Source organism: Ranitomeya variabilis, chromosome 7 (genome assembly GCF_051348905.1).
Source record: "Ranitomeya variabilis isolate aRanVar5 chromosome 7, aRanVar5.hap1, whole genome shotgun sequence".
NCBI classification, from domain to species: domain Eukaryota; kingdom Metazoa; phylum Chordata; class Amphibia; order Anura; family Dendrobatidae; genus Ranitomeya; species Ranitomeya variabilis.
In genome coordinates, this window is record NC_135238.1 from 154,516,684 (window position 1) to 154,543,598 (window position 26,915).

The following is a 26,915-nucleotide window of genomic DNA, read 5'->3' on the forward strand; positions in this document are numbered from 1 at the left end:
AAAGCTTGCAATTTGTTACCATCTTTTCAGTTAGCCATTAAAAGGTATCATCCACCGAGGACTCTCAATTCTAAACACAGGATTTATAAAGTTATTATACCATTAATAGTAAGGGCCTACATGAATACATCCTCCCTGTTAGACCCGAAGAACCCCAGTCTAACACTTACTGCAGCCCTATCTGTCAATGAAAACATGGGGATTAGGATTTTCCAAAAAAGATACTGAAGTTGCTGTCCATAGTATGAAGCCTACAGACAATTATGGCCTGGCTGAGGATTTTCATAACTTTCTCTTTTCTCTTTTATCTTACAGTTCAGTTGCAATTGGTTTGATTAGATTGATTGATGTTTCAGCCACAGAAGGCTGGAGAGTCTTTGAAAATGAGGGAGACCATGGAAATGAATCCAGGATGTCTTCAAGAAAATGGTAGAATTTCATATTATTGTGATACATGATAAACTCTCATCTACATATATTATTAAATTGTTATTCCCAGAATCAAAAGATATCACCTATCATTAGAATAGTGGTCTTTAGGGTCCAGTGATCCTGAATAAAGGGGGTTCTAGGGACCCAGACTCTGCAGTGTCCAGTCTTAAATGGAGTAGTGGTGTGCATACTCGACTTCCAATCCATTCAATGTTTCTGGGACTGCCGGAAATAGCAGAGTGTTGTGCTTGGTTTTCTTCAGCTGTCCTATAGGCTATGAATGGAGTGAATATCGAGCATGTTCACCTCTGCCATAGTCAAGATAAGAGACCTCTGCAAAGGAATACGTGAATTTCGTCCGCGCTGCACAAATGATGAGATTCCAGAAAGTTATTAGAGTTTGACAGTGGTTTTATTCTACGCGTTTCAAGTTTTTTTGCAACCTCTTCTTCAGGAAATGCCACATGAAACATACACAGGTGGAGCATTAAATACACACAGATTTAAGCAAGAAAAGCATGTTCCCGCAGAGCGGGTGAGGGAAATCACTATACCCCGTTTTTTTCAATTTTTCTATCTCAACTCAGGAAAACAGTAGTTCTACAGAGCATAAACTCCTCTTCTCTTTCCGGACTGTTCCTTGACCCCAGTATAATTATATAAATAAATACTGGGGTATTTTTAAGTTTGTTAATATTCCTCTCTGAAATAATTTTATACAACCAATCATTCCTTTGTTCTAAAGACATGATTTGCAATCCCCAGGTGGTGGGAATAACGGTGCTGAAAGAGTGATTTATAAGACTTTGTTATGTGACTTGCACTGGCCTCTGTATAACTTGTCTCTGGGCGGGAGCTGATAATAGCCCTGTGTCATTTGGAGAAGAGCTGTGTGCTCCTCCTGCGATGCGATCCTGAGGGTGGACGCAATCTTGCAGGTGTGGAACACATCGTCCTTCCCCCTCTGCCACTGAGCTTTGGCAGATGAGCGATATCCTTCCTTTCCTTTTATTCTAATTCATCATTAAATAGGAATATAAAGGAATATATATATATATATATATGTAGCGCCCCCACTGCCGCAGGGCCGAGGGGTACCCGGTGCCGGGCCTCTGAGTCTCTGCTCTGGGGTTGTCACGGTGGCTAGGCCCGGTCCGTGACCCTGCCGTGGGGCGCACAGTGTAATAGGTATAACGGATGATGGTGGTGAGGCTGTAGTGGTGCAGTGCAGTAAATAACGAGGACACCAGGTTGCAGTCTCTTTACCTCTTTACTGAAGATCTCTGGGTCCTCAGTCCAGAATATGGTTCACCAGGCTGCGCAAGTCCGGCCGGTCCAATGGCACCTCCAGAGTTCTCTTCACAGGTGGAAATCGGTGCCTTCCTTCTAGCGCTATGTGTTGCGGTCCTTCCCTGCTTTTCTTACGGAAAGTCCCCACAACTGTTGTGTCTGTTTCTTAAGTTCCCTCACAACTCAATTAGATGATGTTCTGCTAATCCTCCGTCCCTCCCTGGTGTTCTGGTTGGGACGGCACCCGTTTGACGGGTAGGCTCGGAGCTCTTCCGGGACCCTAGAGTCGCCCCTCTCCACAAGTTGCCCCCCAAGACTGCATAGGTGATTTAAGTTAGACAGCCCGCCTTAGACTGACTGTCCTGCCGCTGTTTGAAGTATTGCTTGAAGCTGAATGTTATAATACTCCCTCGGCGTTCCGGCCACCGGTAGTGCGCCTCAGTAGGATGTTGCCTCGGTCTTACAGCACGACCCCTACTGGTATTTCTCCTTTTGCGTGATCTCGTTTCTCACTCAGCACAATCTATCTCGCTTCTAGTCCTTCCTTGGGCACCGCCGCTATGCTGAGCAGGCACGGTCCCGTTACGTTCGTTCAAGTTGCCAAGCCTCTGTCAGGATCCCACCCCTGACAGAGACCCTACTGTATCTTCCCCCACAACACCCTCTGCCACAAGGTGTTGCCTGGTTCCAACCCAGTCAGCTTTCTGATCTAACTTCCTGCCTGACCCCCAGTTTACCCACTATGGTGGGGAGTGGCCTAATGAATAGAACCCTTAGCTCCCCCTGGAGGCCCGGCTGTGAAATGTATTGGTGTCTGTGATACCTGATCAGAAGAACTCCTTCAGTGCCATCAGACGCACCATAGCTCCCCTTAGTGGCGGAGCCACAGTACTGCAACGACCAGGACTCTGGGGCGCTGCACTCCCCCCTGGTTAAACACAGTACTCCGGGACTGGGAAGAAAACAACAATACAAGTTAGCAAAAAGACATACAGTTTTGTTGAGTGTAATAACAATAAGCATATTTAAACAGGCTTCCCTTTATGGGAGGTAAGGACACTTGAACGTTACAAACGTGGTTAAATATCATAGCAACATGCTACAAATAACTTTTCTTACCCAACCGGGTATTCTACTAAGTGCAAAACTGTTGAACAATAATTTAACATTGCCTTTAAGGACATACACTCTAAATCCACTAAAGACCTTCCTATAATCACATTATAAGGTAATTTAACTTTTTCATTCTCCTTCTTTAAATCTGCAGGACCGCCTGTCCTATCGGCGCCAGACCTACTGCCTCTCCTTTCTTACAGGACCGCTCCTTTCAGCCCGAGCCTTCTGTCTTTTCAACTACTATACACAGTATAGAACATAACATACTTTCAGTTTTAAGAGCACTGAGCCATCTCTGTATGGCTCTTATGAGGACTCAGGGTTTACCTTCTATCCTAATTATCTATCATCTATCAACGTAATCAACCATTTTCTTTACACAACATCAAACCTTCTCATTATTTTTCTCACTACTATGCATGCTGGACACCACGTCTACCCCTACGGGCCCACTGCATCCTTCTTCTCGCTTTCGCTTTCTTTCCGGAACATCATCAGCATTTCTTCACAATTAACTAGTTAAATACATATAACTTTCTCATGTAAACATTATCATCATTTTCTTTTATCAAACATCATTGCTACTTATCTTAAAGCAATATCATCGTTTAAGTGCGACAAATGAACATCCCCTTTAAGAGGGGACTAAGTCTCTATGAGGTAGCACGCCTTCTCAGGCTACCAGTCCGTACTCAACAAAGGTTCCAGTGTGGTATCTTCACAAAGAGTCCTTCTTTAAGTAAAACCAGTAGGAAGCACCTTTAATAAGGTGCAAACTATGTACAAGAAGTTCGGATCATGCACTGTTCATGATTTCAGCAGTTCTGGAAACTTTGTGCAAAAACTTGGAAAAATCAAACAAAAGCAAAACAATAGGGATCCCGGGTCAACAGAAGGATCCCCTTAAGAGTTAACCCTGGACGGGTTTCAGCAGCATCAGAAATCAACACACCAACAGTTAAGAACTATGTACATATTTAAAGCAGTCATGCTTACTCGTTCTTCGGGGAAGAGGGTGGTTTCCTCCCGGGCCTCACCAGACCAACGGGTCGTCCGGCTGGTTCAAGGATCGGGTCCCGCCCCAACAACGACAGAATCCCTCGCCGGGATGTTCTTTTCACCGAGGTTCCGGCGCGGCCCCAAGGTACATGGTGGGTCCGGGTCCCCCGCTGCTCCACAGGATCAGGTTCCGTTGTCTTTTCGGCGGGAGGTTCATCTTCGGGAGTTGCAGCGGCGGCCTGGAGCGCGACGCACCGCTGGACGCCCCGCGCCATCCAGCCTGCTTCGCGGGTTGCTCTCCTCCACCTGGTGTAAGTTACGGCATCACCGGGCTCCAGGTCGCGAGCAAACCTTCCACTGCAAGGTTCCACCTCCTCTCGGTCCACGTGAACTTGTAGCGGCTCCCCGATCTCCTGGATAACCCCTCTCCCATATCGGGGGTTAAAGGAGACCACTACACCCCAGTGGGACGAGGGGATCTCCACGACGCTGGTCAGATCAATCTGAGCTGCAGGCTGGGGCCGGCTCCGCCACGCCGTCATCAGGTGCCGCAGGTGTTCGGCCTCCGGCAGGATCCTCATGCCCTGCGTTTGCAGCGTATCTTCAGCCGCGGCCGGGTTGGGAGGAGTCGGAGACACTGGAGACAGACGGATCTCCGTGGGCTGGCCCAGCCGAGCAAGCACGCGGGCATCAGCCTCTAAGCGGCATGCTATTTGTCGGGCCTCGGCCGCGGCCATACACTCCTCCGACGCTGGCCGGGGAGATCGGCCCATCGTTGGCTCTGCAAGGGTCAGCTCCCGCAGTGACGGCGTACCCTGGGCCACATCGGGCTGTCCAGCCTCTCTCCGAGTCCGATCATTCCCATGCGGTGCTTCCGGCGTCGCCATCTTTATCTCCTCTCCAATGTCTTCTTCCCGCGGTCTCTTTCGTGGGCGGCCCCGTCTCCATGGTCTCCACCCTCCAAACAGGATCAGGAGGCGGACCTCGGCTGTTGACGGACACGTCCGCAGGACACAGAAATATTTAGACTGGGCGGCCATTACTGTTCGCGCTCTCTAGCTTGCCACGCCTACTCCACGCCCCTCTCCTTCTCCTGCGCTCTCATTAGCGCTATAATGGCGGCGGATTTTGGCGGTAAATGGCGCAGCACAGTCTTTGCAATAAAGTACAGTCTAAGCACAACAAATCACAGTTCCAAGGCACACATGACCTGATTCTTCAGGCTTAAGTAGATCCTGTTCGTGACGCCAAGTTGTAGCGCCCCCACTGCCGCAGGGCCGAGGGGTACCCGGTGCCGGGCCTCTGAGTCTCTGCTCTGGGGTTGTCACGGTGGCTAGGCCCGGTCCGTGACCCTGCCGTGGGGCGCACAGTGTAATAGGTATAACGGATGATGGTGGTGAGGCTGTAGTGGTGCAGTGCAGTAAATAACGAGGACACCAGGTTGCAGTCTCTTTACCTCTTTACTGAAGCTCTCTGGGTCCTCAGTCCAGAATATGGTTCACCAGGCTGCGCAAGTCCGGCCGGTCCAATGGCACCTCCAGAGTTCTCTTCACAGGTGGAAATCGGTGCCTTCCTTCTAGCGCTATGTGTTGCGGTTCTTCCCTGCTGTGCTTACGGAAAGTCCCCACAACTGTTGTGTCTGTTTCTTAAGTTCCCTCACAACTCAATTAGGTGATGTTCTGCTAATCCTCCGTCCCTCCCTGGTGTTCTGGTTGGGACGGCACCCGTTTGACGGGTAGGCTCGGAGCTCTTCCGGGACCCTAGAGTCGCCCCTTTCCACAAGTTGCCCCCCAAGACTGCATAGGTGATTTAAGTTAGACAGCCCGCCTTAGACTGACTGTCCTGCCGCTGTTTGAAGTATTGCTTGAAGCTGAATGTTATAATACTCCCTCGGTGTTCTGGCCACCGGTAGTGCGCCTCAGTAGGATGTTGCCTCGGTCTTACAGCACGACCCCTACTGGTATTTCTCCTTTTGCGTGATCTCGTTTCTCACTCAGCACAATCTATCTCGCTTCTAGTCCTTCCTTGGGCACCGCTGCTAGGCTGAGCAGGCACGGTCCCGTTACGTTCGTTCAAGTTGCCAAGCCTCTGTCAGGATCCCACCCCTGACAGAGACCCTACTGTATCTTCCCCCACAACACCCTCTGCCACAAGGTGTTGCCTGGTTCCAACCCAGTCAGCTTTCTGATCTAACTTCCTGCCTGACCCCCAGTTTACCCACTATGGTGGGGAGTGGCCTAATGAATAGAACCCTTAGCTCCCCCCGGAGGCCCGGCTGTGAAATGTATTGGTGTCTGTGATACCTGATCAGAAGAACTCCTTCAGTGCCATCAGACGCACCATAGCTCCCCTTAGTGGCGGAGCCACAGTACTGCAACTACCAGGACTCTGGGGCGCTGTGTATATATATATATATATATATATATATATATATATATATATATATATATTGTGACAAAACACTCCGGGATCGCCTTTGCTGGGGTCAAAGGTCACGTGGTTTGTGCATTGAACTCTGAGGCGACAGCAGGTTTCTAAGTTGACTGACCTCAGGTCAGGTTTATTAAAGTGAAAGCAAATACAGAAAACAAAACATAAAAATAAATCCTTGCCTGTCCGGCACTAACTAAACAAATACGTTGCTATCTAACAACTGGGGGGGCTTCTCCCTCCCAGCTAACATTACACAGATCATGAGCACAGCTCACACTCACGTTTGTCTCACACAGACAGGCATTCTGTGTGCCCCAGGCTGACACCTGAAACCTCCAGCTGGTCAGCCTTTATTCCTGCACTTATTAACCCCTCGGTATCCTGAAGATACTGAGCGGCCTAATTCACATAGGACAAATACCTGGGCGAGATATACCTGCCCCCGACTACCAGACCGATATGACTCCTACATATCCTCCCCCCCTGCTCACACCACTCAGGTCAAGCAAGAATACTCTTGAAACAGTGTACTCGGGACAGGGCATCAGCGTTCCCCATCTGCACCCCGGGGCGGTGCTCCACCGTGAAAGTAAGCCTGGAGGGCAAGGAACCACCGGGTTACCCGACTATTACGGTCCTTGTGGAGATGCATCCACTTGAGAGGGGCATGGTCCGTGACCAGCCTAAACTTCCTACCTGCCAGGTAATATTTGAGGGAGTCGAGAGCCCATTTGATGGCTAGGCACTCTTTTTCAATCACGGCATACCTCTGCTCATGTACATTCAGTTTCCGACTGAGGTAGAGGACCGGGTGTTCGACTCCGTCCCTTACCTGGGAAAGTACAGCTCCGACACCAGTATCAGAAGCATCAGTTTGCACCACAAACTCGCTGCTGAAATCAGGAGTCACTAGTACGGGCTGGGAGCACAAAGCCCGTTTCAGACTGTGGAAGGCCTCTTCAGCCGCTGAGGTCCATTTTACCATGACGGAATCCCTCCCTTTGGTAAGATCCGTCAAGGGGATAGCCATGGCTGCAAAGTTGAGTATGAACCGGCGATAATAGCCGGCAATGCCCAGGAAAGCTTGAACTTGTTTCTTGTTCACTGGTTGCGGCCAGCCCTGAATTGCCTGTATTTTGTCGATCTGGGGTTTAACCACTCCTCTGCCAATCACGTAGCCCAAGTATCGGGCTTCTTCAAGGCCGATGTGACATTTCTTGGGATTCGCCGTTAAGCCTGCGTCTCTCAGGTCATCAATCACCGCCTGTACCTTCCGGAGGTGAGCTTCCCAGTCCACACTGTAAATTATGATGTCGTCTAGGTAGGCAGAAGCGTACTGCCTATGGGGCCTCAAGACTCGATCCATCAATCTCTGGAACGTTGCTGGGGCTCTGTGAAGTCCAAACGGCATGTAGATATACTGGAACAGCCCTTCCAGGTGTAGCAAATGCCGTCTTCTCTCTGGCCGCCTCGGCCAGAGGGATCTGCCAGTACCCCTTTGTTAGATCCAGGGTCGTAATGTATCGGGCTTTACCCAGCCGATCGATCAACTCATCGACCCGGGGCATAGGGTAGGCATAAAATTTAGAAACCGTATTCAGTTTCCTAAATTCATTGCAAAACCGTATAGAGCCATCCGGCTTAGGTATCAACACGATTGGACTGGACCAGGCGCTGTGCGACTCTTCAATGACTCCTAAGTCCAACATTGCCTTCACCTCCCGGGAGACGGCTTCACAGCGTGCTTCCGGAATCCGGTACGGCTTCACATGAACTGTGACACCAGGCTCTGTGACAATCTCATGTTTCACTAGCCTAGTCTGGCCAGGTTTTTCGGAGAAAAGCTGTTGGTTCTGTAACAAAAACTGCTTAACCTCAGATTTTTGTCGTTCAGAGAGAGTCTCGGCAATCTGCACCTCCGGTACGGTAGGTGAGCAAACCGGACGGGGCGGATCCGCTGTTAGGGCAGTGCGGTCTTTCCAGGGTTTTATCAGATTCACATGATAAATCTGTTCTGGTTTTCTCTTACCAGGCTGGTGCACTTTATAGTTCACTTCTCCAACTCGTTCCATGACCTCAAAGGGGCCCTGCCATTTCACCAGAAATTTACTATCCACCGTAGGGATTAGGATCAACACCCTATCCCCGGGTGCAAACGTACGGACCTTGGCGCCTCTATCATAACTTAGCCTCTGGGCTCCCTGGGCCTGTAACATATGTTCCCTAACAATGGGCATGACAGCAGCAATACGGTCCTGCATTTGCGTTACATGGTCTATCACCGTTTCAAAGGGAGTGACTTGACCTTCCCAGGTTTCTTTTGCGACGTCCAACAGTCCACGAGGACGACGGGCGTATAATAGCTCGAAAGGTGAGAACCCTGTGGAAGACTGGGGAACTTCCCTAATGGCAAACAGCAAATAGGGTAACAAGTAATCCCAGTTCTTCCCATCTTTGTCTATCGCCTTCCGGAGCATCTGTTTTAAGGTTTTATTGAACCGCTCAACCAACCCATCTGTTTGAGGGTGATAGACAGATGTACGCAAGGGATCTATTTGTAAGAGTCTGCAGAGCTCCTTCATTACCCTCGACATAAAGGGAGTCCCCTGGTCGGTGAGTATCTGTTTTGGAATTCCTACCCGACTAAACACTTGCACCAATTCTTTGGCGATCGTTTTGGTAGCAGTGTTACGCAAAGGGATGGCTTCCGGGTAGCGAGTGGCATAGTCCATGATGACAAGGATATGTTGGTGCCCACGTGTGGACCGGGGAAGGGGCCCAACCAAATCCATCCCAATTCTCTCAAAAGGGACCCCAATGATAGGGAGGGGTACCAAAGGACTACAGTACCGAGGTTTAGGTGCCGAGATTTGGCACTCTGGACAGGACTCACAATAGTTACGCACATCATTGTGTATTCCAGGCCACACAAAACAATGCAATATTCTTTCTGTGGTTTTTTGTACCCCCAGATGTCCCCCCATTATATGTCCGTGGGCCAGGTCCAGTACCTTCCGCCGATAAGGTTTGGGTACCACTAACTGCTGCACAGTGTCTTCCCCTTTTTTTTCTACCTGGTAGAGTAAATCATTTTCAAGAACCATGTACGGGTACGCTAGCCTAGTGTCAGGTTCTACGGGTACGCTATCTACCATTTTTACATTTTTCCTAGCCTGAGTCAGGGTAGGATCTTTCATTTGTTCGCTGTGGAAGTCATCCAACTGGACTCACAAATCTGGTAGGCAGGGTGCGGGATGGCTGTCTGCCTCCGCCTCTCGCTGAGTTTCCTCAGTTTCCCCCGCCATAACTGAGAAGGGGTACTGAAGGTTAGATTCACTAATCTCCCCAGCAGCATCTTCCTGTGGGGTCTCCTCCAGGAGCTCGGGACCTCCAGGTAGCATGGGAGAAGATTCACGGTCACAACTACCGTGAAGGAGCAACTGATTCTCCCACAACTGCCAGAAATGGGGAAAACCCCTGCCCAGGATTATATCATGTAACAATGCGGGGACGAGTCCCACTTTGTGTTGCACAGATCCATAGGGAGTGGAGATACATATGACCGCTGTAGGATATGAGCAGGTGTCACCATGCACACACGTTACAGAAAACTTGTCAGACGGACTAGTTGGACGTGCTATCAGACTGGCTTTCACTAGAGTCACCACACTTCCAGAGTCTAGTAACGCCACAACATTTTCCCCATCTACAGACAATTCACACAGATGTTTTACTGTATTGTAGCGCCCCCACTGCCGCAGGGCCGAGGGGTACACCGTATCGGGCCTCTGAGTCTCTGCTCTGGGGTTGTCACGGTGGCTACACCCGGTCCGTGACCCTGCTGAGGGGCGTACAGTGATTGATAGATGTAGATAGTGGTGGTGGTGCGGTGCAGTAAATAACGAGGACACCAGGTTGCAGTCTCTTTACCTCTTTACTGAAGGTCTCTGGGTCCTCAGTCCGGAATACGGTTCACCAGGCTGCGCAAGTCCGGCCGGTCCGATGGCACCTCCAGAGTTCTCCTTGCAGGTGGAAATCTGTGCCTTCCTGCTAGCGCTATGTGTTGTGGTCCTTCCCTGCTGTGCTTACGGGATAGTCCCCACAACTGTTGTGTCTGTTTCTTAAGTTCCCTCACAACTCGATTAGATGATGTTCTGCTAATCTTCCATCCCTCCCTGATGTTACGGTTAGGACGGCACCCGTATGACGGGTAGGCTCGGAGCTCTTCCGGGACCCTAGAGTCGCCCCTCTCCACAAGTTGCCCCCTATGTCTTCATAGGTGATTTAGGTGAGACAGCCCGCCTATGACTGACTGTCCTGCCGTTGGTTTGAAGTATTGCTTGAAGCTAGATTTATGAATACTTCCTCGGCGTTCCGGCCGCCGGTTGTGCGCCTCAGTAGGATGTTGCCTTGGTCTTACAGCACGACTCCTACTGGTATTCTCCTTGTTGCTTTGATCTCGTTTCTCACTCAGCACAATCTATCTCGCTTCTAATCCTTCCTTGGGCACCGCCGCTATGCTGAGCAGGCACGGTCCCATGACATTCTCCCAAATTGCCAGGCCTCTGTCAGGATCCCACCCCCGACAGGGGCCCTACCGAATCTTCCCCACAACACCCTCTGCCACAAGGTGTTGCCTGGTTCCAACCCAGTCAGCTTTCTGATCTAACTTCCTGCCTGACCCCCAGTTTTACCAGTATGTGAGGAGTGGCCTAATGAATAGAACCCTTAGCTCCCCCTGGAGGCCCGACTGTGAAATGTATTGGTGTCTGTGATACCTGGTCAGATGAACTCCTTCAGTGCCATCAGACGTACCATAGCCCCCCCTTAGCGGCGGAGCCACAGTACTGCAACGACCAGGACTCTGGGGCGCTGCACTCCCCCCCGGTTAAATCCAGTACTCCAGGACTGGGAAGAAAACAACAATACAGGTTAGAAAAAAGACATACAATTTTGTGAGTGCAATAACAATAAGCATATTTGAACAGAGCTTCCCTTTATGGAAGGTGAGGACACTTAAACGTTACAAACATGGTTAAATACTTTGAATAACTTAGTATAAATAACTTTTCTCACCCAACCGGGTATCCTACTTAGTGCAAATCTTTGAACAATAATTTAACATTGCCTTTAAGGACGTACACTCTGAATCCACTAAAGACCTTCTTATAACACATTATAAGGCTTAAGCAACTGTGCTACATTCTCCTACTTTATGTCTGCAGGACCGCCTGTCCTAACGGCTCCAGACCTACTGCCTCTCCTTTCTATTACAGGACCGCCCCGTTCAGCCCGGGCCTACTGCCTTTTCAACTACTATACCCAGTATAGAACATAACATTACTTTCAGTTTGAAATCACTGAGCCATCCCTTCATGGCTCCTAAGAGGACTCGCTGACTAACCCCGTACGGGTTCACTTTCTGTCCTCAGTCTTCTAGCAACATTGTCAACATTTCTTTACAATAAACTAATTTTCTACATGTAAGCATTATCATCACTTTCTCTTGTCAAGACATTATTGCTATCTATCTGTCTTAAAGCAATACCATTCTTTAAATGCAACAAGTGAACATCCCCTTTAAGAGAGGACCAAGTCTTTATGAGGTAGCACATCTTCTCAAGCTACCAGTCCGTACTCAGCAAAGGCTCCGATGCGGTATCTTCGCAAAGAGTCCTTCTTTAAGTAAAACCAGTAGGGAGCACCTTTAAGAAGGTGCAAACTATTTACAAGCAGTTTGTATCATGCATCGTTCATGATTCAGCAGTTCTTTGATAACTTGTGCAAAACGTAGAAAACAAACAAAAACAATAGGGATCCCGGGTCAACAAAGGGATCCCTTTAAGAGTAACCCTGGACGGGTTTTAGCAGCAAAATCAGGAACAAACAGTTAAATGAACTATGTACATGTCATAAAGCAGTAGAATCTTACTCTGATGCTGGTGGAGCAGGATGCGGTCTCCTTCCAGGCCTCACCAGGCCCACGGGTCGCGCTGGTGCACCAGGGACCGGTTTCGGTCCCAGCAATGACAGAATCCCTCGTCGGGATGCCCTCCTCGCCCGTAGGCAAGCGCGACCCCGAGGCACGCGGTGGGTCTGGACTTCTTGGGGTTCCGCGGGGACGGGTTCCGTCACCTTCCCTGCAGGAGGTTCATCCTCCGATGTTCCGGTAGCGGCCTGGAGTGCGACACACCGCTGGATGCCCCGAGCCATCCAGCCGACCTCCCTCCTCCACCGGGTGTAGGTCACCGCGTCACCAGGCTCCAGGTCGCGATCATACCTTCCCCCGCAGGGCTCCACCTCTTCTCGGTCGACGCGGACCCGCAGTGGCTCCCCGATCTCCTGGATAACTCCCCTTCCTTCCCGGGAGTTAAAGGACACCACTACACCCCAGTGTGACGATGGGGTTTCTGCGACGCTTGTCAGATCGACCTGGGCCGCAGGCTGGGGCCTGTTTCTTCATGCTGTCATCAGGCGCCGCAGGTGTTCGGCCTCTGGCAGGATTCTCAGGCCCTGCGCCCGCAGCGCACCTTCAGCCGCGGCCGGGTTGGGAAGAGCAGGGGACACCGGAGACAGGCGGACCTCCGTGGGCTGGCCCAGCTGAGCAAGCACACGGTCATCAGCCTCCAAGCGGCGTGCTATCTGTCGGGCCTCGGCTGCGGCCACACACTCCTCGGACATCTGCCAGTTGGGTCGGCCCATCGGGAGCTCCGTAAGGGCCAGTCCTCGCAACGATGGCATCTCGGAGGCTGTGTCAGGTGGTGCGGCCTCATGCCGAGTCAGGTCATCCCCATGCAGTGCTCCCGGCGTCGCCATCTTTATCTGCTCTCCAGTGTCTTCTTCCCGCGGTCTCTTTCGTGGGCGGCCCCGTCTCCATGGTCTCCACCCTCCAAACAGGATCAGGAGGCGGACCTCAGCTGTTGACGGACACGTCCTCAGGACACAGAAATATTTAGACTGGGCGGCCATTGTCGTTCGCGCTCTCCAGCTTGCCTACGCCCACTCCACGCCCCTCCTCTTCTCCTGCGCTCTCCTCAGCGCTGTAATGGCGGCGGATTTTGGCAGCAAATGGCGCAGCACAGTCTTTGCAATAAAGTACAGTCCAAGCACAATAGATCACAGTTCCAAGGCACACATGACCCGATTCCTCAGGCTTAAGTAGATCCTGTTCGTGACGCCAAAAATGTAGCGCCCCCACTGCCGCAGGGCCGAGGGGTACCCGGTACCGGGCCTCTGAGTCTCTGCTCTGGGGTTGTCACGGTGGCTAGACCCGGTCTGTGACCCTGCTGAGGGGCGTACAGTGATTGATAGATGTAGATAGTGGTGGTGGTGCGGTGCAGTAAATAACGAGGACACCAGGTTGCAGTCTCTTTACCTCTTTACTGAAGGTCTCTGGGTCCTCAGTCCGGAATACGGTTCACCAGGCTGCGCAAGTCCGGCCGGTCCGATGGCACCTCCAGAGTTCTCCTTGCAGGTGGAAATCTGTGCCTTCCTGCTAGCGCTATGTGTTGTGGTCCTTCCCTGCTGTGCTTACGGGATAGTCCCCACAACTGTTGTGTCTGTTTCTTAAGTTCCCTCACAACTCGATTAGATGATGTTCTGCTAATCTTCCGTCCCTCCCTGATGTTACGGTTAGGACGGCACCCATATGACGGGTAGGCTCGGAGCTCTTCCGGGACCCTAGAGTCGCCCCTCTCCACAAGTTGCCCCCTATGTCTTCGTAGGTGATTTAGGTGAGACAGCCCACATATGACTGACTGTCCTGCCGTTGGTTTGAAGTATTGCTTGAAGCTAGATTTATGAATACTTCCTCGGCGTTCCGGCCGCCGGTTGTGCGCCTCAGTAGGATGTTGCCTCGGTCTTACAGCACGACTCCTACTGGTATTCTCCTTGTTGCTTTGATCTCGTTTCTCACTCAGCACAATCTATCTCGCTTCTAATCCTTCCTTGGGCACCGCCGCTATGCTGAGCAGGCACGGTCCCGTGACGTTCTCCCAAATTGCCAGGCCTCTGTCAGGATCCCACCCCCGACAGGGGCCCTACCGAATCTTCCCCACAACACCCTCTGCCACAAGGTGTTGCCTGGTTCCAACCCAGTCAGCTTTCTGATCTAACTTCCTGCCTGACCCCCAGTTTTACCAGTATGTGAGGAGTGGCCTAATGAATAGAACCCTTAGCTCCCCCTGGAGGCCCGACTGTGAAATGTATTGGTGTCTGTGATACCTGGTCAGATGAACTCCTTCAGTGCCATCAGACGTACCATAGCCCCCCCTTAGCGGCGGAGCCACAGTACTGCAACGACCAGGACTCTGGGGCGCTGCAGTATCATTTTGACCCGCATTCACACTTACTAGCCGTGTAACCAAAGACATGCGTTTCTTAGAGTCCGTAACGTCGCACTGCATGGGTTCAGTGGTAACAGGACAGTTTGCAGAAACATGGCCCTTCTCATGGCAACGGAAACACCTAACAAGCCCCCTATTGAAACCAGAGTCTGACACCCTTGATCTCAGGGTGCGAGCAGTCCCGTGTTCCTCCCCCACAGTCCCTGGAACAGTCTTACCGGTTCCACGAGGAGGAGGTACAGTTCGGGTAGTAGCGGTATCATCAGGAAGTCCTTCCGCCATGGAATAACGCTCCGCCAAGTCCACCAGTTGATCCGCTGTCGCGGGATTTCCTTGGCTCACCCACTTTCTCAGCGCCGGTGGTAGTACTCTCTTACTTGTCCAGAACGACCCGCTGGATTATCTCCGGAGTTGTCAGTACCTCGGGTTGCAGCCATTTCTTTATCAAGTAGATCAGGTCGAACATCTGCGATCGCGGCGGTTTATCTTGCTGATAGGTCCACTGATGTACCCTCTGTGCACGGACAGCCGTCGTCACACCCAGCCGGGCCAGGACCTCAGTTTTCAGCCTCTCAAAGTCCTGAGCGACTTCCGGGTCCAAGTCATGGTAAGCTTTTTGGGCCTCACCGGAGAGAAACGGAGCAATTAGATCGGCCCATCGTTCCTTCGGCCACTTCTCTCTCAACGCTGTCCGCTCAAACGTTGTCAGGTACGCCTCGACGTCATCTTCTGCTGTCAGCTTTTGCCAGTATCGACTCACATGGATCCTCCTGGACTCTGCTTCCGGGTAAACCTCAGGCATGCTCACCAAGCATTGCGCCACCTGTTGGAGAAGCTGGCGGTCTGCAGCCCTCATGTCCAGTAACTCCTTCAGCTGTGCGGCCATCAAGCGATTAGCTTCCTGCTGTGCCGCAGTGGCCTGTACTAGGGCTTTCACCACGTCTTCCATACTGTCGCCTGTGCCACGCGTTGCCCGCAATTCTCCACCACAATGTGACAAAACACTCCGGGATCGCCTTTGCTGGGGTCAAAGGTCACGTGGTTTGTGCATTGAACTCTGAGGCGACAGCAGGTTTCCAAGTTGACTGACCTCAGGTCAGGTTTATTAAAGTGAAAGCAAATACAGAAAACAAAACATAAAAATAAATCCTTGCCTGTCCGGCACTAACTAAACAAATACGTTGCTATCTAACAACTGGGGGGGCTTCTCCCTCCCAGCTAACATTACACAGATCATGAGCACAGCTCACACTCACGTTTGTCTCACACAGACAGGCATTCTGTGTGCCCCAGGCTGACACCTGAAACCTCCAGCTGGTCAGCCTTTATTCCTGCACTTATTAACCCCTCGGTATCCTGAAGATACTGAGTGGCCTAATTCACACAGGACAAATACCTGGGCGAGATATACCTGCCCCCGACTACCAGGCCGACATGACTCTTAGAATATATATATATATATATATATATATATATATATATATATATATATATATATATACACACACACAGTACAGAGCAAAAGTTTGGACACACATTCTCATTTAAAGATTTTTCTGTATTTTCATGACTATGAAAAAGAGAATGCCAAGAGTTTTCAAAGCAGACATCAAAGCAAAAGGTGGCTACTTTGAAGAACCTAGAATATAAGACATAATTTCAGTTGTTTCACACTTTTTTGTTAAGTATATAATTTCACATGTGTTAATTCATAGTTTTGATGCCTTCAGTGTGAATCTACAATTTTCATAATCATGAAAATACTGAAAAATCTTTAAATGAGAAGGTGTACATATATATATATATATATATATATATATATATATATATATATATATATATATATATACAGTATATATATATATATATATACAGTATATATATATATATATATATATATATACTGTATATATATATATATATATATATATATATATATATTTTATATATATATATATATTATACATATTTTCTTATTAATAAAATAATTATTTTTACTTGATTAAAATTTTGATCCATACAATTTAATTGTTTTAACTGATGGTTTACTTCAACATGTGTCTCTTCCACATTGGATACACCTGCAGGAACTTGTTAGTATAGCCGTCTAATTGTCGGGCGGCGGATCTTGAGGAAGCTGAGGCATATCTTTTGGAGTTCATGTCAGAGATGTGCTTTTCTTGCTCCGTATATAAGTGTTTTTTAATTTTCCCTATATTTTGTCTCCTTGTGTGTAAAATAGACATGGTAATATAAGAACAGCTTCTATCTATTACTATGAACTTTTATGCAAATAATAGCATTTTGTCTGCTAACTTTGAACTTTGCCGTGTGTCATCTGACAGACATCTGACTACTTGGTGCTCGTTTCTTTTAAATCTGTGTGTATTTAATGCTCCACCTGTGTATGTTTCATGTGGAATTTCCTGAAGAAGAGGTTGCAAAAAACCTTGAAACGCGTAGAATAAACCACTGTCAAACTTTAATAACTTTCTGGAATCTCATCATTTGGGCAGCGCGGACAAAATCCACGTATTCCTTTGCAGAGTTGTGTTTCATGCCGTCGGTGACCGACTTGTGGATCTGCGGCAGCCCTTACCTATACATGCTTTGAATACCTAATACCAGGTGAGCTGTTTTCTGTCAAATCGCTTACTCTATTTGTGGGATAAGACCCTATTTTGCGCTTGTGTCTCCCTCTTTACTCACTATACTAATATTCAAGACAAGGCAGTAGCCTGATTTCAGTTTCCAGAGCCCCTTTATTGAGATTGTTGGAGGCTCCATTGGTCAGACCCCCAGTAATAGTTAAATGATTCCCCACCCTGTGCATAGGGGATAACATTTAATTCTTTGAAATAACCCTTTAATTGAGACTGTCAAAATTAGGACCTGCTCTATTTCATTTCTATTGGGAATAATAGAAGCCACTGGTTAATTTCTATGAGGCATAAATATTGCACTTGTCTTCACACGGTAGATCGATGTCATCCACAACCTTTGGTTTAGATCGACTCATCTAATAAGTAGCAGTCCATTTGTGCCCCGGTGAAATTCTTGATATTCTCATCAAGCAACATTCTTGAAGTGCTATTAACCTTACAATAATTGTCAGAAAAAAATCTAAAGATCATTTCACTTTCTCCATGATATTGAGGGTCTGTGCACACATTGTGGATTTTGCTGCGGATCTGCAGCAGATTTGATGCTGCGGATTCATAGCAGTTTTCCATGCAGTGTACAGTACCATGTAAACCTATGGAAAACCAAATCCACAGTACACATGCTGCGGAAAAGCTGCGGTTTATTTTCCACAGCATTTTAATTCTTTATGCGCATTCCGCAGCGTTTTACACCTATTGCTTAATAGGAATCCGCAGGTGTAAAAACAGGCGAATTCCGCACTAAATCCGCAGGTAAAACGCAGGGCGTTTTACCTGCGGATTTTTCAGAATCCTTGCGGAAAAAACCACAAACGAATCCTCAACGTGTGCACATACACTTACACGTCACCTTAGTCACCATGGACCTGAGTATTATGCAAGCAAGTGAAATCTAAGTGTAATGACTTACAAATAAAATTTCAGTATTTGGATTTAAGTTTTTTTTTTATAAAAAAATATATATATGTTTTCTTATCAAGACAAACTATTTCCATTTGCAGTATTAGGAAATAAAGATATCTCAAATGAGGGGTCCCGAGTGCCTGCTTTACTAGCCGGAGAAAAAAACATCTATATATATAATTGTCTAAGGGTTTTTCCGTCTGTCTGTCTGTCTGTCTGTCTGTCCTGGAAATCCCGCGTCTCTGATTGGTCGAGGCCGCCAGGCCTCGACCAATCAGAGACGGGCACAGCATGGCGACGATGATGTCATAAAGGTTGCCTCGACCAATCAGCGACGGGCACAGTCTGCCGCCAGGCCTCGACCAATCAGCGACGGGCACAGTATCGACGTAGATGTCATAATGGTTGCCATGGCGACGATGATGTCATAAAGGTTGCCTCGACCAATCAGCGATGGGCACAGTCTGCTGCGAATTCTGGAATCATCATTGTCCATATACTACGGGGACATGCATATTCTAGAATACCCGATGCGTTAGAATCGGGCCACAGTCTAGTTAACAATAATCATCTTTTACTCATGTGGACTAGACCCAGTTCATGGAACCATGTCACTCGGAGTTGCAGATTTATGGCCAATCCCCGATTCATCACTTAGGCTTTTGAAGCCACCCTATGTAGCAGAGTCATGGAGTGTCTTCATAATAAAAATGGTTGTCTTAGTGAGGGACCCTTTGTAGACCTCACAAATACCACAGGATCCAATGTAGTAGGACAAGCAATAATAACATTTTTATTACAATGTTTGTTTTACTTTCACATTACATGTTGAGATGATTGTGGCCTCCAATAACTATTTCCATTCATTCTTAAAGGTCTCTCTCAGATCCTCACATTAGTTCTTGAAGAGCTGGGCCTTTTCTACCACAGAGATGTGAATGGAATTGGGGTCCTATACGGTTTGCTCCAGGCCCCATGGCTGCAGTCTTTACTTAAGGTATTTTAAGCAATGATCAGTAAACTTATCCATAAAATTCCTTTAAATCGCCATCCAAAAATACACAATTTCTGATAGCACACATGTCTGGCACAGCAATACAAGTTGAACCACATGCGCACAACTATGCAGTGTGCTCAAAGGTCTACATCATTTTGTGTGTTAGATATGATTTTCATCCATTCTTGGTCAACGTGTCTATTTTTTCCTTCAATGTGGTATCTGTTTTTATCACATGCAAAAAAAACCCCTAATAATTTCCAAGCTTCTCCTAATGATTAAACAGAGAAATGCGGACAGCACTCAGTTGACACATGACGGCCATCAGAGTGTTATCCGTTTTTTTCCCAGGTCCATTCACTGGATTGAGTAAGTTTGATCCTTAAATTGTATTAAAAAAATACTCAACATGTCTCAGTATTTCCTTTACAGATAATCAGTTCGTAAAAAAATAGACATGTGACCCATCCTATGGACTATAATAGCAAAGTATATGTTCTATCTATGAAAAATATGCATAGAGCATACATGTGAAACCTGGACATATGAAAGAATCTTAGCAAAACACAAAGGCCTTGATTCATCTGTTTTCACCTGAATTCTGGGGTAAAATTGATTTAAAAAAATGGTGCAAAATGTTTGCACAACTTGTAGTTGCATAAAATGTTTTCAAGTTTTGTTGTTTTAATACCAAGTTTGTCCAGTTCTGCTAACTTTTTTAAAACTGTTAGAAGACTAGTGGTTGAATGCGGTTGACAAATTCATGATAGTTTACGTTAGAAAAGTGGAGTTAATTTCTTACACTGGCTGACAGATGACTAGCACATTTTACTCCAGACAACCCTTCATCAATACTGGAGTGAAAACATCAGAAATCATGAATCTGGGTCCATTTTTTTTCCTAACTAGGGTTGAGCGACTTTCATTTTTTTAAGATCGAGTCGGGTTTTGCGAAACCCGACTTTGTCCAGAGTCGAGTCGAGTGCAGTCGGCCGATTATCGCTAAAAGTCGGGGATCGACCGAAACACGAAACCCAATGCAAGTCAATGGGGAAGCATAGTCGACAGTGAGTGGAGGCCAGGAAAACACCTACAGTGCCCATTTTAATGCCAAAAACATCCATTCTTGTTTCTGAAGCTTGTCAATCTTAATTAACTTTATAATAATAGTTGGGCATTGGAAATTGGGGGTCATTTGGCAAAAGTTGTGGGGGGTAGGGCTGGTTCAAGGTTTTAGTGGGCCCAGGAAATGTGGACTACGTCACGGCGGTGGAGCAGTGAGAGGTAAGTATGCCAAGTTTGCAAGTGCTGTGATCCTAAGCAAGCAGGGGGGGCCCACTCGTTGGCATTGGCACTGGCACAGGGCCCCTCAAAGTACAGCGGTGTGTTTGCACGGCGGGGGCGCCTCCCACCAGCAGCGACACTTTTGCGTACTCTGAGGGGCCCTGTGCCAGTGACGTCGCCAACGAGTATGCCCCCCCCACCTGATGAAGGAACCTGCACTTTCATCTGCACCTTCCTCTTTGTCCCTGTGTAAGGTGGTATAACATGCGGGAAGGGGAACCTTACTTTCAGCAGGGTCAGATTCTGGCTGTGTAGAGTGCAAGGGGAATGTAGTGGTCTAGGTCAATGTACCAGCAGACTCATCTAGCAGTGGCTGGGCAATGGGCAATTCAGTTGAGGACAACACCAGGGAGCGGCAGACAGAGGTATTAGGCCCCAACCACCAATTTTTTTTTAAAAAGCACTTAATGAGAGCCAGAAGGTTGAAGCTCAGATTTATTCAGTTGAGGACAACACCAGGGAGCGGCAAACAGAGGTATTAGGCCCTAACCACCAATTTTTTTAAAAAAAGCACTTAATGAGAGCCAGAAGGTTGAAGCTCAGATTTAGACAGTGGAGGAAAATTTGAATTAGGGACTGCAGACAGACTTAGTAGGCTGTCCCCTGTGGACCATGCATCCACCACATTAACCCATTGCGCCATAATGGACACGTAACCTTCCGTGGCCATGCCTACAGGTCCATGCGTCTGTTGTCAGGTGCACCTTTGTACTCACAGATTGACAGAGTGCATGGACAATGGAGGTGGTGCTGGTGGAGGGCTGGGATGGCTTTTCTTGCAAAAGAAGTGTCAACTGGGTAGCTCGTAGCGTGGGACAGCGTAGTCCATCATGGCTTTTTTAATATTACATAAAATAAAGAAATAGGCTCTATGCACTTTAAAATAGGTTCCAGGGGTACACGGGCAGCATTGGTGTGGTCAGCGGAGGAGGAGGATTGCAAGGAGGGACCGCAGACAGGCGTAGTACGCCTACAATTTCAAAAAGTGGCTCTATGCACTTTAAAATAGGTTCCAGGGGTACACGGGCAGCATTGGTGTGGTCAGCAGAGAAGGAGGATTGCAAGGAGGGACCGCAGACAGGCGTAGTACGCCTACAATTTCAAAAAGTGGCTCTATGCACTTTAAAATAGGTTCCAGGGGTACACGGGCAGCATTGTGGTCAGCGGAGGAGGAGGATTGCAAGGAGGGACCGCAGACAGGCGTACTAGGCCTAAAATAACTTAAAATAGGCTCAAGGCAGTTTTAAATCGGTTATATGGATACACAGGCAGCATTGTGGTCAGCGGATGAGGAGGTTTGCAAGGAGGGACCGCAGACAGGCATACTAGGCCTAAAATAACTTAAAATAGGCTCAAGGCAGTTTTAAATCGGTTACATGGATACACAGGCAGCATTGTGGTCAGTGGATGAGGATTGCAAGGAGGGACTGCAGACAGGCTAACGAAGGCCTAAAATAACAAAAAATAGGCTCAAGGCAGTTTTAAATCGGTTATATGGATTCACAGGCAGCATTGTGGTCAGTGGATGAGGATTGCAAGGAGGGACCGCAGACAGGCTAACGAAGGCCTAAAATAACTTAAAATAGGCTCAAGGCAGTTTTAAATCGGTTACATGGATACACAGGCAGCATTGTGGTCAGTGGATGAGGATTGCAAGGAGGGACTGCAGACAGGCTAACGAAGGCCTAAAATAACAAAAAATAGGCTCAAGGCAGTTTTAAATCGGTTATATGGATACACAGGCAGCACTGTGGTCAGCGGAGGAGGAGGATTGCAAGGAGGGACCGCAGACAGGCGTACTAGGCCTAAAATAACTTAAAATAGGCTCAAGGCAGTTTTAAATCGGTTATATGGATACACAGGCAGCATTGTGGTCAGTGGATGAGGATTGCAAGGAGGGACCGCAGACAGGCTAACGAAGGCCTAAAATAACAAAAAATAGGCTCAAGGCAGTTTTAAATCGGTTATATGGATACACAGGCAGCATTGTGGTCAGCGGAGGAGGAGGATTGCAAGGAGGGACCGCAGACAGGCGTACTAGACCTAAAATAACTTAAAATAGGCTCAAGGCAGTTTTAAATCGGTTATATGGATACACAGGCAGCATTGTGGTCAGTGGATGAGGATTGCAAGGAGGGACCGCAGACAGGCTAATGAAGGCCTAAAATAACAAAAAATAGGCTCAAGGCAGTTTTAAATCGGTTACATGGATACACAGGCAGCATTGTGGTCAGCGGAGGAGGAGGATTGCAAGTAGTGTCTGACACAGTTAGTACTGTCACAAAAAATAAATAGATGTTAATGTCTCGCAAAACAACAAAAAAAAAGTGTGGCATACTTAGGTACAGGGGTGGGCTCATCTGCTGAGTTTCTGACAAAGTAATTTGGCAGTAAGTATTTACTGGTGTCAATATAGGACACTGACCCAGACTACTTTAACTAGCATCATAGATGTCAACAAATTGGTATTGTCAGTGCCAGGCATTGAATGATGTCAGCGCATAGACTAAACATTGGTGGAGCTGTGCGCGATAATTTTGCACGGGGTAGAGCACAGTTTGAGCTGGGGGGGGAACTCTCTTGTGGCCGGCGGTACCGTCCCAGGGCCCCTCATGTTACAACGGTGTGTCTGACGTTGGGTGCGCACCACCACCGCCAGAGACACTTTATTGTACTATGAGGGACCCAGTGGCAGTGCCGTCGACCAAAAGCGGGCACGCCCACCTCCTCAGACAAACGGCACTCTAACGGGTGTTTGCGCCAAGTGGCGAGACCACGGCCCCGTGGGGGGAGTTTTCCCATTGAGGGAGGTGTAAACATGTCGTATGCTGGACAAACAGCTGCTGCAAATTAAGAGATTGGAACACTCAGTAAGACCAGTCCACAAGCAAGACCTTTTTATAGGAAAGCTAGGTGTCAGCCGGGAAAGGTGGGGCAAAATAATTTGAAATCCAGGAGTGGTTCATTTTAATGAAGGTGAGATCATCCACATTTTGGGTAGCCAGACGAGTCCTTTTTTCGGTTAATATTGAACCAGCAGCACTGAATACTCTTTCTGATAGCACACTAGCTGCTGGGCAAGCAAGCTCCTGCAATGCATATTCTGCCAATTCAGGCCAGGTGTCTAATTTGGATGCCCAGTAATCAAATGGGAATGACGGTTGAGGGAGAACATCGATAAGGGATGAAAAATAGTTAGTAACCATACTGGACAAATGTTGTCTCCTGTCACTTTGAATAGATGCTGCAGTACCTGTCCTGTCTGCGGTCATTGCGAAATCACTCCACAACCTGGTCAGAAAACCCCTCTGTCCAATGCCACTTCTGATCTGTGCACCTCTAACACCTCTGCCCTGTAGCCCCCTGCAGCTTGTGTGATAACCATCACCGGCGCTGTGTGCTGGGAATGCCTGAATCAAACGGTCTACAAGAGTTGCTTGTTTGGTTGCTAATATTTGTTTGAGGTTCTCATGTGGCATAATATTTTGCAATTTGCCTTTATAGCGAGGGTCAAGGATGCAGGCCAACCAGTAATCGTCATCGCTCATCATTTTAATAATGCGTGGGTCCCTTTTGAGGATACGTAAGGCATAATCCGCCATGTGGGCCAAAGTTCCAGTTGTCAAATCTGCGGTTGTGATGGTTTGAGGGGCAGTTACAGGCAAATCTACGTCACTTGTCTCCCTTAAAAAAACAGAACCCGGCCTTGCAACGCCACTAATTTCTGTTGGCCCAGGAGAAGCTTCCTCATTAAAAAAGTACTCATCCCCATCATCCTCCTCGTCCTCCTCCTCCTCTTCGCCCGCTACCGCGTCCTCTACACGGCCCTGACCAGACAATGGCTGACTGTCATCAAGGCTTTCCTCTTCCTCGGCTGCAGACGCCTGCTCCTTTATGTGCGTCAAACTTTGCATCAGCAGACGCATTAGGGGGATGCTCATGCTTATTATGGCGTTGTCTGCACTAACCAGCCGTGTGCATTCTTCAAAACACTGAAGGACTTGACACAGGTCTTGTAGCTTCGACCACTGCACACCTGACAACTCCATGTCTGCCATCCAACTGCCTGCCCGTGTATGTGTATCCTCCCACAGAAACATAACAGCACGCCTCTGTTCGCACAGTCTCTGAAGCATGTGCAGTGTGGAGTTCCACCTTGTTGCAACGTCGATGATTAGGCGATGCTGAGGAAGGTTCAAAGACCGCTGATAGTTCTGCATACGGCTGGAGTGTACGGGCGAACAGCGGATATGCGAGCAAAGTCTGCGCACTTTGAGGAGCAGGTTGGGTAACCCCGGATAACTTTTCAGGAAGCACTGCACCACCAGGTTTAAGGTGTGAGCCAGGCAAGGAATGTGTTTCAGTTGGGAAAGGGCTATGGCAGCCATGAAATTCCTTCCGTTATCACTCACTACCTTGCCTGCCTCAAGATGTACAGTGCCCAGCCATGACTGAGTTTCTTTCTGCAAGAACTCGGACAGAACTTCCGCGGTGTGTCTGTTGTCGCCCAAACACTTCATTGCCAATACAGCCTGCTGACGCTTGCCACTAGCTGTCCCATAATGGCACACCTGGTGTGCCTCAGTGGCAGCTGCGGATGGAGTGGATGTGCGACTGCGGTCTGTAAATGAGCTCTCACTTCTGCAGGAGGACGAGGAAGAGGAGGAGGGGGGGCGAACGCCTACAGCCAACTCTTTCCTTGACCGTGGGCTAGGCAGAACTGTCCCAATATTGCTGTCCCCTGTGGACCCTGCATCCACCACATTCACCCAGTGTGCCGTGATGGACACGTAACGTCCCTGGCCATGCCTACTGGTCCATGCATCTGTTGTCAGGTGCACCTTTGTAGTCACAGACTGCCTGAGTGCATGGACGATGCGGTCTTTAACATGCAGTTGGAGGGCTGGGATGGCTTTTCTAGAAAAGAAGTGTCGACTGGGTAGCTCGTAGCGTGGTACAGCGTAGTCCATCAGCGCTTTGAAAGCTTCGCTTTCAACTAACCGGTAGGGCATCATCTCTAATGAGATTAGTCTCGCAATGTGGGCGTTCAAACCCTGTGTACGCGGATGCGAGGATGAGTACTTCCTTTTCCTAACAAGAATCTCATGTAGGGTGAGCTGGACTGGAGAGCTGGAGATCCTGGAACTAGCGGTGGTGCCGGTGGACATGGGTGAGTGAGAGAGGGTTGGAGATGGTATTCTTGCCGGTGCCCTACATGCAGTGTTTCCTACTGCAAACCTGGTGATTCCCTGACTGCTTTGGCCTGGCGACGAAAGTTGCACTGATACTGCAGGTGGTGCGGGAAATGGTGGGTTTACAGTGAGGGAAGGGATGTAGCGTTGCTGACTAGCTTCATTCGCCGAGGGTGCTGCAACCTTTAGGGACGTTTGGTAGTTAGTCCAGGCTTGCAAATGCATGGTGGATAAATGTCTATGCATGCAACTTGTATTTAGACTTTTAAGATTCTGACCTCTGCTTAAGGTAGTTGAACATTTTTGACAGATGACTTTGCGCTGATCATTTGGATGTTGTTTAAAAAAATGCCAGACTGCACTCTTTCTACTATCGGATACCTTTTCAGGCATTGCAGACTGAGCTTCTTTAACCGGATGGCCACGCTGTCCTCCAACTGGTTTTGGTTTTGCCACGCGTTTTTGGCCAGATACGGGCCCGGCAGATGGAACCTGTTGTGATGTTGATGCCTGCTGTGGCTCCTCCTCCTCCGCTTCAGAACTACTGCCGCCTGCACCCTGTTCCCCCAATGGCTGCCAATCGGGGTCAACAACTGGGTCATCTATGACCTCCTCTTCTATGTCGTGTGCAACTTCGTCTGTGTCACCGTGTAAGCCGGTGGTATAGCGTTCGTGACGGGGCACCATAGTCTCCGCTGGGTTTGATTCTGCCTCAGTACACTGCGAGGGCAATGTTCTGGTCTGAGTCAAAGGAACAGCATAGTAATCTGGCTGTGGCTGTGCATCTGTGCACTCCATGTCTGATTCAACTTCTAATGGGCATGGCCTGTTAACTGTTTCACTGTCTAACCCAGGAACGGTATGTGTAAAGAGCTCCATGGAGTAACCTGTTGTGTCGACTGACGCATCCTTCTCTGTTGTTCTGGGTGAAGGACACAAGGAAGCGACTTGTTCCTGACCGGGAGCATCCACTGACGATGCACTGCTCTGACATTTGGCACTTTCCGAGGAGGAGGTGAAAGAGCTAGAGGCAGAGTCAGCAATGAAATCCAATACTTGTTCCTCCTGCTCCGGCTTCAAAAGTGGTTTTCCTACTCCCAGAAAAGAGAGTGTTTGAGGCCTTGTGTAGCCAGACAACGAACCTGGCTCAACAACTCGAGACTTAGGTGCTGTACTGTTTACCACGACCACCTGATGCTCC

At 48.5% G+C, this 26,915-nt stretch overlaps 1 protein-coding gene across 1 annotated transcript in view; it reads left to right on the forward strand.

Annotated features, from left to right (window-relative positions):
* Nucleotides 1-327: 327 nt before the first annotated feature.
* The window catches only part of MPP4 (MAGUK p55 scaffold protein 4), a 136,770-nt gene continuing 110,182 nt past the window's right edge, over nt 328-26,915 (forward strand). Inside the window, exons 1-2 of the mRNA XM_077272114.1 lie at nt 328-429; nt 19,057-19,178. Of these exons, the coding sequence (XP_077128229.1) occupies nt 348-429; nt 19,057-19,178 (204 nt within the window). The 5' untranslated portion in view covers nt 328-347. The remainder of the gene's footprint in view (nt 430-19,056; nt 19,179-26,915) is intronic.